Consider the following 11,810-nt stretch of genomic DNA (forward strand, 5'->3'; position numbering starts at 1 on the left):
AGAGAGAGACAGAGAGAGACAGAGAGAGACAGAGAGAGAGACAGACAGACAGACAGACAGACAGACAGACAGACAGAGAGACAGAGACTGAGATCCAAGAACAATTCTAAGAATTGTTACAGAATGGATAGGTACCTCTCTGTCCACCAAACCAAACCCCCATGCCAATGCCCAAGGTTCACCAAGACTCCTGGCAGGGAAGCCACAGACAGCAGACTGGAGGGTCCTACAAGACACACTGAAGTGGCCCAGGACAAGCAGTTCTCACAACCTGCCGATAAGGCTCAAAGTCTGGGACCAATGCCTATGTGGTCCGTAGTAGGAATGGAGGGGTCCAGAGAAACCGGCTGCTCCCAGTATAACAGCTGGCAGCTGGAGTGGGAACAGCTAGAGTCTGAGCACAAGGAAGCTGTCTACTGGTTAAACTCCATCTCAACTAGGACCCGGATCTTGACTGGAAGTTGAGCCAACCTATTTCCACACAGTAGACCCCAGATTGGGGCCTTCAACTAAACCAATTTCCAGAGTTCTCCGGAGTCCAACCATCCATCACGTATGCAAGGGTGAGATGAATGTGTTGTTGGGACAACCAATCAAAAAGGAGCTGTCCAAGGAGCTGTCCAGGGGTCAGAGTCAGAAGCAGGGAATCACGTACAGAGGCATTAGGTTGTCTTTAGACTTCCTCCTGTTCCTGCTCCGTGAGGCAAAGACACACACCCCTCCCTCTGCCAAGGAGAAAGGGTGCATTTGCTCGGTTGCTCAGAGTCTCACACACTAGCATTCTCTCACAGAACAGGAATGAGCTTGCAGCAGTCTCCTCCACCCCACCCCACCCCCGTCCCCAAGGTGGGGGGGGGGGGCGATGAAAAGGATAGCAAGCGGACATCCAGATGGGCGAAGCCAGAAGGTGCAACTGGGGTGTCTCGATGAGGCCACTAGCTGCCTTATTGCCCACTAAACAAACTCAAAGGTGAGCGAATGATAGGCTGTTCCCATGGCTTCTATACTGCGGCTTGGACCCAGTGTATCACAGTGTATCAAAACATTCAGACCCACGGTCTTGGGATCTGGAGGAAGAGATGGGAAGGACCATTTTCACCTCACTTCAACCCCCTCCTCAGCCAGAAAGAGACCTCAGAATCACACACACACCCTCTCTCCTTTTCCTCCTTTCCCCCCTTTCCCCCTTTGGGAAAAGGTAAGGGACTGAAGACTCCAGGCGGTGGGTAAGGCGGTACAGTAGATTAGTGTGCAACATCCTATTGGTTAGAAGAGCTGCCGATCAAAGGAAACTAGAGTCAGGATTGGCTGCGTGAGGCGGGGCGCGGCGTGGCGAAAGAAGGGGCCCAAGGGGTGGGGCTGACGCTGCAGCTGGCGCAGCTTCGGCTCAGAGCAGCCGCCGCGGCGCAGCAGAGCGGCTCCATCCCCCGCCCGTCCGCGCGCCCGGGCCGGGGCTAGGCCCCCCACCGCCGGGTCCCCCGGGGCTGCAGCAGCAGCGGCGCCGCCCGCGGTTCCCGCTGGGGCCCGGGCGCCGGCCCCGCTCTGCAGGATGGGCACGGTGCTGTCGCTTTCCCCTGCTTCCTCGGCCAAGGGCCGGAGGCCGGGAGGGCTGCCGGAGGAGAAAAAGAAGGCGCCGCCCGCGGGGGACGAGGCGCTGGGGGGCTACGGCGCGCCGCCGGCGGGCAAGGGCGGCAAAGGCGAGAGCCGGCTCAAACGGCCGTCCGTGCTCATCTCGGCGCTCACCTGGAAGCGCCTAGTGGCAGCCTCGGCCAAGAAGAAGAAAGGCAGCAAAAAGGTGACGCCCAAGCCAGCGTCCACCGGTCCCGACCCTCTGGTCCAGCAACGCAACCGCGAGAACCTTCTCCGCAAGGGCCGCGACGGCCCCGACGGTGGCGGAACAGCCAAGCCCCTGGCCGTGCCGGTGCCCACAGTGCCCACGACCGCTGCCACCTGCGAGCCCCCGTCGGGGGGCAGTGCGGCCGCCCCTCCACCAGGCTCAGGCGGGGGAAAGCCGCCGCCGCCGCCACCCCCTGCCCCGCAGGCGGCACCGCCGGCGCCCGGAGGCTCGCCGCGGCGGGTCATCGTGCAGGCGTCTACCGGCGAGCTGCTCCGCTGCCTCGGCGACTTCGTGTGCCGACGCTGCTACCGCCTCAAGGAGCTGAGCCCCGGCGAGCTGGTGGGCTGGTTCCGCGGCGTGGACCGCTCGCTGCTGCTGCAGGGCTGGCAAGACCAGGCCTTCATTACCCCCGCCAACCTGGTGTTCGTGTACCTGCTGTGCCGGGAGTCGCTTCGCGGGGACGAGCTGGCGTCGGCCGCGGAACTGCAGGCCGCCTTCCTCACCTGCCTCTACCTCGCCTACTCCTACATGGGCAACGAGATCTCCTACCCGCTCAAGCCCTTCCTCGTGGAGCCCGACAAGGAGCGCTTCTGGCAGCGCTGCCTGCGCCTCATCCAGCGGCTCAGCCCGCAGATGCTGCGGCTCAACGCCGACCCCCACTTCTTCACGCAAGTCTTTCAAGACCTCAAGAACGAGGGCGAGGCCGCGGCGAGCACCGGGGGTCCACCAAGCGGAAGCAGCGCGTCCACCACCTCCTCCTCGAGCGCCAGGGACAGCTGCGCTACCGGAGCCAAGCACTGGACTATGAACTTGGACCGCTAGGGATTCCCAGGGGCCGCGCCCGTCCCCCGCCCCAGCCCCTCACACACACCCGGAACCCCCGGGACCATCAAGCCACCGTCGCTATTACCGCTGCTCTACGCCCAGGCTGGGCCGAGGAGGAGCCGACCCTGCCCCACAGGGGAAGGTGGAGGCTAGGACGCCAGAGGCCGCGGTGTCTGGATTTACTGGGCGTGGGGTGGGCGTGGGGGATGATCGCGGGAAGTGCACCCCCAACTTCGTTCACCCTTTCCGTCTGTCTGCGCCTCCATCTTTCCATTTCTGCCCTGGTCTCCCTCTTTCCTGCTGTGGGCATCTCAAAGTCCACCACCCTGGGTTTTGTCCAGTCCCTCACCTTTCTGTGTCTTCGTCTTACCTCCTGTCTGCAGCCCCCGTCCCCTCCTGTCCATTGGCATTCCCTGGGCTTTACCCTTTTCTACCTTACCCCGAGCCTGATGGTACCCCACTGCGGTCCCCGCTTCTCCAGCACCTATGTTTCCGTGTACCCTTCTTGTTCCTCTTCCTTCCTCCGGTCATGTCACCTCCATCCCTCCTGTCTGCCTTCCCTCTCTCTGCTTGTGTCGTCCTGCAACGCCCCCCCCCCAACCGATCCCCAAGACTCTACACTCCTTTCCCCAGATCCTTAGTTTTTTGGTTTTTGTTTTTTAAATTTGGGTAGACTGGACAGGAAACTGCAGTCTCAGTTGTCCAGGCAAAGATCAGGGTGATCCTTTCCTTCACCCCCACGGCCTCTCCCCACCTTTTCCAACGTGTTGCATGCTGGGAGTTGAGGAGGAAAGGGCTGCTGCCTTCATTTAGGAGGCTGAGATTTGAGGGCAAGATCCAACCTGGTAGACTACCCTGCTTGCAGCGGTGGTGTCTTCTCTGGGGATGGAGAGAAAGACAACTCTTCTAATCTGGGGGAGGGGCGTCCTCTTCCTTATCTTTAGATTTCTTGTTATATCCCCTCCCCACACTTTAATTTATTTCGCTGTTTCAGGAGGGAGGGTGGGTGGGGAGGGGGCTGGGCAGGGGGCTGGGCAGGGAATTGTCCGAGGTGCTGAGCTGGGCGGGACCGGAAACGTCCTGGGAAGAGTACCAGGGACTGGGTCGGGCCTGGGGCCTTGTCCAAGGTGCCAATGATGCGGGCCGACGGCGCAGGCCGCACTATCTGTCTGTCCGTCTGTCCTGGAGCGAACTATAAAGCGCTGGAAGCGCCTACAGATGGTTTTGCGCCGGCCTCTTTTTGGGTTCCTGGAGGGTGGAAAGGAATGGGCGTAGGAGTGAAACTGTTAGGGGTAGGGCAGGAGAGAAAGTCAGGTCCCTGAGATCTGTAACCTGCTACCTGCCCCCACTGGCTTTCATTTTAGAGTAAAGCATCATAAGCCAAGGGATGAGGGTGAATTTACCTCCCAATCCTGGCCTCCATCTTGCCTGCCCTACCTCCTTATTAATACTCAGGCTACTTAAGGACAAATGGTAAAAAGACAGAAGTCTCCCTTTCTGTGAGGTGACCCTTGAGACAGAACTGGCTAGCCATGATGTTTTTATTTCTTTCAGTTCTTCCCACCATATATTGATTGAGTCAGGAGTCTAGTCAGGTCTGACTAAGCCTGTGCTTACCTCTCTCAGTTGGGATATGAGTACCACCCCCACCCCGTGAGGCTGCTTTAGTCACAGGCCCACCCAGAGCAGTCTTTGCAGACCCATTCCTGCTTGAGACTCAGACCTTGACCCTTGACCACCAGAGAAGTGTAATTATTGGCGGAAACAAAAGAGGAAACGAAAGCCTTTTCCAACTGAAAAAAGGGGGGGGGGGAATGAATTTAGCTAATTGGCTCCAAATCTCTGCTTAGTCCCCAATGTCCTCTTAGTTAGACAGCAAAACAGCACATTTAGTGTTGCGTTCGCTAAAGAAGGACCGACTGCAGGCAGAACGTTTGCGGTTGCGAACCTGGTCGCCACCGTGGCCACGAAGATCCAGAAAGAATTCCGGGAGGGGCCCGGCAAAGGAGAGGCCTCGGCTCGCTGTCCGTGGTGCTGAAGGGCGCGTTCCTGCAGGGTGGGGGCTTGCACTAGCTGCCAGAGGGGGACTCGGCCACAGATCTGAATAATTCAAGAGTGGGGTGTAAGCTATTCTGGCGACAAGTTTTACAGAAGTCTTGCCCGAGAACCAGGAATGTTGCCTCCCCTTTGCCCTCCTCGGAGGACAGGACTTGGCTTTCACCTGGCCTGTACCCACAGCCCTAGCACCCAGCCTGGAGGCGGAAATCCTCGGCCCAGATTTGTGAATCGAGTTCCCGGGGGGAGGGGGGGAGGTGGAAAGCTAGCGGAAGGGAAGGCGGGAGCAGCCGCCCATTGGCTGGAATTTGGCGCAGTCAACGCGGTGCCGTCATCTCTCTGGATTTGGGAGGAGGGAAGGAAGATCACTTGGGTCACTCCGCGGCTGTCGCTATGGTAACCAGACTGAGCGGGCGGGGCCACCTTTCCACTCGCTTACCTTTGGGTGGGGAAAGCATCCTGATTTTCCTAATTTGGAACTAATTAGTGAGACTAGTGACTTGATTGGAATTTCAGAGTTAGAGCAGCCTAAAGGGGATGAGGAAGAGACTCGAAAGCAGATAGAGATTTTAAAAAAAATCCTGCCCTTGGGAGACTGCCTAGCTACTGCCCCGAACTCATGGACACAGCATCTTCTTTCTGCTCGCACCGGCGTGCGTGTGCCCGCACACGTAGACGCCCTCGCGTGCCTCCTGGAACCTATGGTCTGGCACTGAAGAACTCGGATGAGAAGAGGGGCGAAAAGCATCATTGAATGGTGTCAGCTTGCCCTGTTACATCCCAAAGCAGGACACACTGCTATAATCCGATTAGAGTTAGGAGTGGGGTTCCGTAAGATGATCTTCAGGATTGCTTGGAACAATTAGCTTTCTGGGTTACATTTGGTAGGAGTCCTGTTTTTTCTGGGTGGTGGGCAAAGAGGAAGAACAGTCTTCTGAGAAGCCAAACGGAAAAACCGAAATGAGAGAGAAATGTAAATGCAAAAGAGTAAAGTGCCTTCTCTTTCCGGCCAGGGATTGAACCTGGGGGGTGGTAAATGCATCCAGGTTGGTAAAGACGGGCCTAGAACTCTCTGGAGAGCCCGGAAGGGCCAGGAGTAGACTAACTGGAAATGGAGGTTTGGAGAGAGAAGCCCAGTTGTAGCCATGACTCAGCACTTCCCCCTGCAAAGGACCAGAGCACAGGGCCGAGTGTCTGGCTGAGTGAATATGAATAGGTGGCTGACAAGAGATGCACCCCTTTGCTGGATGCATACATCAATACAGGGCCAGAGGCATATATTTTAACCCAGGCAGGCATGAATGTGTCTATACTGATGAAGGTTCATTCAATTATATACATATATGTGCTCTCCCCTTCTGTGTCCCCCTTGCTGGACATTGCAAAGAACACTCTGTCCTGAGAGCCATGCTTGCCTGTCCCCAGAATACCTTAGTACTTTCTGGAAAAGGAGAAATGTTAAAAACTCCCAGATATGGGAGGGAGTTGTCATGGAAACCCCTTTGCCTGCCAGCAAGGGTGCCCAGCAACCAGAGCATCTGGCAGTATCCAGGAGAATATCCTATGGCCTCTGCATACGGGGACTCTGCCTCAGGCATTCGGATGGGTTCTTCTGGAAGGTCTCTGCCAGAGAGCCTCCCAAAATGACGCCCCCACACCAGAGTCAGACTATCAGATTATAAAGAATATAAAGGAAGCCATGTGCAAGGGTGTGACCTTAAAGTAGCTCCTGCTTCACCTAGTCCTTTTTGTTCTCTCTTCCTACCTTTCAGGGTCTCACTATGTAGCCAGGACTGGCGAGGAACTCAGTGTAGACCAGGCTAGTCTAGAACGTGGGGCAACCCTCTGGTTGTCTTGTCTTTGCCTTTTGAGTGCTGAGTTACAGTGGCCTGTAATTGCTGTGAGTGGCCTCTAGAACAGGATGCACCCCTAACCACTGGCTCATCTTTTCAACTCCCCACCCCAACTCCCAGTCAGCTGCTCTTAAGGTCTCTTTCTGTGTGGAGATATTTGCCACAATCATCTGTTTCTCTTAAGAGTACCCTCCCTGTTTCTTCACGCCTCTTAGTCAGCTGTCTGTGGTTAATATTTAGCATGAAGACCATAAATCTTAAAATTAGTCCCTCTCTGTATATTTTATATATGGCAACTTAAAAGTCAGGAAGAATAATGATGTAAAATATAACTAGAGAAATAAGCATCTCTTTACAAAATAAACATCATGCATGGCATTAACCAAGGAAAAAAGGATGGGAGGAACAGTATGGATGCTCACAGCTATTTGGGAGGCTGAGGGTGACCCACAACCATAAAATTATCTCATTGCTACTTCATAACTGTCATCTTGCTACTGTTATGAATCGGAATGAAAATATCTGATATGCAGGATATCTGATATGTGATACCTATGAGTCTCAACCACAGGTTGAGAACTGCTGGCCTACAGGATCAGACCAGCCTGCATAACATAGTGATACCATTAACTCGAAAACAATCACACACATACACCTAGTATCCCAGAGAAACCACACAATAGCAAAGAAATCCTCAGAGGAGTGAATTAAAGTCAGCTATAGCATGCCTGTGATCTCAGCACATCAGAGGCTAAGGCAGGAGCACACTGGTTCAAGGACAGCCTGGATTACATAGGGAAATCCTGTCAAGGTCTGGGAAGAGGAGAGTATAGAAGGCTTACTACATTAGGTTGCACTGGTATGTGCATAGACAGTGCCGTCGAGGGAAAAGGATAGTCCAAACAAAGCTAAACTATGCAATGCTTGGAGCATTTCCAGCATAGGGTGAAAGTACCACTTAGAACTTATCGACCAGGAGAGCCTGCAAGTGGTTTGTTTACAGCTGGGTAGCCGTTTAGATAAAGGGGGAAACAGGTCAACCTTTGGTTTGTTTGTTTGTTTGTTTATTTGTTTGTTTCTTCAAGACAGAGTTTCTCTGTGTAGCCCTGGCTGTCCTGAGACTTACTCTGTAGACCAGGCTGGCCTCAAGCTCAGAGATCTGCCTCCCTCTGACTCATGAGTGCTGGGTTAAAGGCACGCAACCATCTAGCTCCATTACTCATTCTTTACCCTCCTAATATATCTAAATCTGATCAAAGATACAAAGAACTATGCTATACAGCCTTACATGAGGAGGTAATTAAAAATATCTAGTAACATTAAGACATTTCCCTCATGAGTTTCAACTTAGAGAACTGGTGCTAGGGAAATACCTGGAATACAGAGGCGTGACAGCTATTTAACTTTTCTTTTTACTTTATTATGCCCTGGAAAGAGAAAAGTTGGACTTTATTTAAATATCCACCAATAGTTAATCAGGGCTAAGTAAACTTTGAGATATCCCACTTACTGAATGTTACATTATTCAGTTAAAACAAGTGAGTTAGCTGGACATGGCTGTACACAGCTGTGAGCTCTGTGCTCGTGAAGCTGAGACAGAGGGATCATAAGTTTGAAGTCACCTTAGACTGTATAGCAAAACCTTGTCTCAGCTAGATAGATAAGTAGATAGATAAATAGATAGACAGATAGATTGATAGATAGATTGATAGATAGATTGATTGATAGATTGATAGATTGATAGATTGATAGATTGATAGATTGATAGATTGATAGATTGATAGATTGATAGATTGATAGATTGATAGATTGATNGATAGATTGATAGATTGATAGATTGATAGATTGATAGATTGATAGATTGATAGATTGATAGATTGATAGATTGATAGATTGATAGATTGATAGATATGGCTGCTCCTCCAGAAGACTGGGGTTGGATCACCAGCCCACACATGCCAGCTCACAGTGGTCTTGTAACTCCAGTCCCAGGGTATCTGATGCCCTCTTTTGGTTTTCAGGGGCACTGCATTCACAGTGATGCATAGATATACCTGCAGGCCACAGATCCATCTATACAAAATAATAAAATAAAATTATAACCACAGTAAATGGTATCAGTATTCTGCACAGTTAGAAAAAGAAATTAATATATAGTAGTGAATATTAAAGTAAAAACTTGCATATAGGCTGGACTTGGTGACTCAAACGTTTAATGCTAACATCCCAGAGGCAGAGACAGAGGCAGGTAGAGCTCTGTGAGTTCTAGGCCACAGAGTGAGCTCCAGGTTAGCCACGACTATACAGTGATATCCTGTCTTTTTTTTTTTTTTAAGTCAGAGAAGTAGCTTAGTACCTGGGATGTGATAGGCTTTACGTAAATGAGAGCTGATATGCAACTTTTACCTGGGTGTGATAAACACCAGCAGGCTACATCCATTTCGCACTTGCTGCCTTAGAGCAACCAATAAATGAACTTTCAAAAGCAAGTCTGTGTTCTCTTCCATTGCCAGTGAGCCTGTGACTAAATACATCTTTAGAACATAACTGAAGGGGAAACCCCTTGGTGCTCAGATTTCTCTCTTCTTATGCTATATTTGAACACTGAGGTTTTTGCTTTTGTGTTTGTTTTTGGGATAGGGTTTCTTTGTGTAGCCCTGACTGTCCTAGAGGTAGCTCTGTAGACCAGGCTGGTTTTGAACTCAGAGATCTGTCAGCCTCTGCTTCCCGATTGCTGGGATTAAAGGTGTACACCACCACTGCTTGCCTGAGCATTGAAGTTTTGCATTTAAGTTTAAGATTTTTTTTTCTGGTTTCCTTATAGTATATTTGTTTCATTAATTGATCTATTTGTGGGGACTTTTATTAAATTTTATTTTATTTTATTTTATTTGCATAAGTCTTCTGCCTACTATAGGTGTGCCTAGTGCAGAGACCAGAGGAGGGTACCAGATCCCCTGAAACTGGAGTTACAGATGGTTTAAACAGCCATATAGATACTGAGAACTGAACCCAGGTCCTCTGTAAGAGCAACAACTGCTCTTAGCTGCAGAGCCATCTCTCCAGGCCCAGGAAATTTATTTTTTATATGGGGGGAAGTTGAAATATACTATTTTTTCCCAAATTAAGAGCATGTTTTTCCAACTTTGAAGTCTTTTATTTCCTAGTAAATGCCTTATAATGGCGGCATCATTATCATCATCATCACTGTTGTAATTAATCTGAAGCAGAGTTTAGCTATGCTATCCAGGCTGGCCTCAAATTCATGAGCCTCCTTCCTCAATCTCTGGATGCTGGGATTACAGGTGTGCGCCATCCAGACCAGCTGCTCTCAGGTTTTAACTTCTCACCCGTGCATCCACTTCAGAGCTCTGCTGTAACCTACTGTTGTACTTAACTACTGATGGACCAAGCTACATCTTTAATAACTATGTCTTTGTGTTGTGGTTTTTGTCTATGGATATACTAAAGTGATACAGCAGTTGCCTAACATGTACAGAGCCCTGGGTTTGGCCCCAGCACTGAAAGAAAAGAGAATTAGTTTTGCATTATAGTCCTTGCCCTTTTAGCATTTATCTTGGTGGGGGATGGGCATGTGTGCCACGTTGTGCACATGGAGATGAGAAGACAACATGTGGAGACCGCTCTCTCCTTCTATCATTTGGGGCCCAGGGACAAAACCCTAGTCCTCGGGCCGCACCGCTGAGCTACAACACCGCGGATCCTTATTATTCTTTTGGTAAAAGAGCTTTAAGACTGATCCTTTCCAGTTCTGTAACATTCCTTTGGGAGTTGAGTTGGAACTTTATCGCTTTCACAAATCAATTTGGAAATATCAGAGAATTTTACAGTGTTTAGTCACTATACCTAGAAACACTCTCAGTTTTTCATTTCCTAAGCCTTTCCTGGGTCTTGGTGGAGACTGATGGTGGAATTTTCTCCTGCTTGTCATTACATTGATTTGGGAGTATAATTTATCTGATTCCTACTTCTTTTTCTTCCTCATGCAAAATTATAGGAAAAGAATAGCTTTAACAACATTGATCTTTGAATTTACTAGAATTTTGTTAGTTTTGTTTTCTTTTTCTTTTTTTTCTTTTTTTTTTTTTGAGATTTATTTATTTTATTTATGTGAGTACACTATAGTTGTCAGACACACCAGAAGAGGGCATCGGATCTTATTACAGATGGTTATGAGCCATGTGGTTGCTGGGAATTGAACTCAGGACCTCTGGAAGAGCAGTCAGTGCTCTTAACTGCTGAGCCATCTCTAACAGCCCTAGTTTGTTTGTTAATTTGTTTTTTTAAAAAAACTTTCTAGGCAGACAGTTCACTGTCAAAAAAAAAAAAGTCTTTTTAGTTTGTTATTGTTTCAAGTAGTCCTGGCTGTTCTGGAACTCACTCTATAGACCAGGCTGACCTCAATTCACAGAGATCTGCCTGCCTCTGCCTCCTGAGTGCTGGGACTAAAGGTGTGCTCCCCCCACCCCTCTGGCATACAAGGCCATTTTAATAGTTTCTCTAATGTGTACACACACCGTGTATCTTGCCTGTTTTTGTTTTTGTTTTTCAAGACAGGGTTTCTCTGAATATCCCTGGCTGTCCTGGAACTCACTTTATAGACCAGGCTGGCCTTGAACTCAGAAATCCGCCTGCCTCTGCCTCCCGAGTGCTGGGACTAAAGGTGTGCGCAACCACGCCCCGCTGTATCTTGCCTTTTTGAAGATTTATTTTAGTGTGTGTGTGTGTGTGTGTGTGTGTGTGTGTGCGTGTGTGTGTGTGTGTGTGTGTGCACGCGCACACGCAGAAGTGAAAGAGGCTTCATATTGTTTCAGGGAGCTAGAGTTATAGGCAGACTTGGGTGCTAAGAACTAGTCTTGGAGCTAAAAACTTAGTGTTCATCTGCAAGATCAATACATGATGTAGATGGGAGATGCTGCACAACCCACTCCTAGCCTTGGAGCTACTGGCAGATGTTAGCTAGAATGGGGGAGACATTTTTCTCTAATAGTATATTGTAGCCTTTGGTAAGCTGATCACCTTCCAGTGGAAGACCACACATCTAAGAATATTTGGGCAGCACAAACTGGTCTTGAAAGGGCTTCTTTAAAAAAGGATAGGCGGGCTGGTGAGATGGCTCAGCAGGTAAGAGCACCCGACTGCTCTTCCAAAGGTCCTTAGTTCAAATCCCAGCAACCACATGGTGGCTCACAACCATCCGTAACAAGATCTGACTCCCT

General features: G+C 50.0%; 1 protein-coding gene and 1 long non-coding RNA gene across 2 annotated transcripts in view; both read left to right on the forward strand.

The window, feature by feature from the left end:
* LOC110303001 overlaps window positions 1-11,810 on the forward strand; it is a 26,625-nt gene that overhangs the window by 2,751 nt on the left and 12,064 nt on the right. The window contains exon 2 of the long non-coding RNA XR_002378888.1: window positions 792-970. This is a non-coding gene — a long non-coding RNA (uncharacterized LOC110303001). The remainder of the gene's footprint in view (window positions 1-791; window positions 971-11,810) is intronic.
* Window positions 1,385-4,174, forward strand: Cdk5r2 (cyclin dependent kinase 5 regulatory subunit 2). The gene has a single exon (XM_021173873.2). It carries the CDS (start codon window positions 1,550-1,552, stop codon window positions 2,657-2,659), a length of 1,110 nt encoding a protein of 369 aa, XP_021029532.1. The 5' UTR covers window positions 1,385-1,549; the 3' UTR covers window positions 2,660-4,174.

This window comes from Mus caroli, chromosome 1 (assembly GCF_900094665.2).
Source record: "Mus caroli chromosome 1, CAROLI_EIJ_v1.1, whole genome shotgun sequence".
In the NCBI taxonomy this organism is placed as follows: domain Eukaryota; kingdom Metazoa; phylum Chordata; class Mammalia; order Rodentia; family Muridae; genus Mus; species Mus caroli.

Bases quoted from the DNA above. Each gene is read 5' to 3' on its own strand.
- Cdk5r2 (XM_021173873.2), top strand. From the start codon at position 1,550: ATGGGCACGGTGCTGTCGCTTTCCCCTGCTTCCTCGGCCAAGGGCCGG.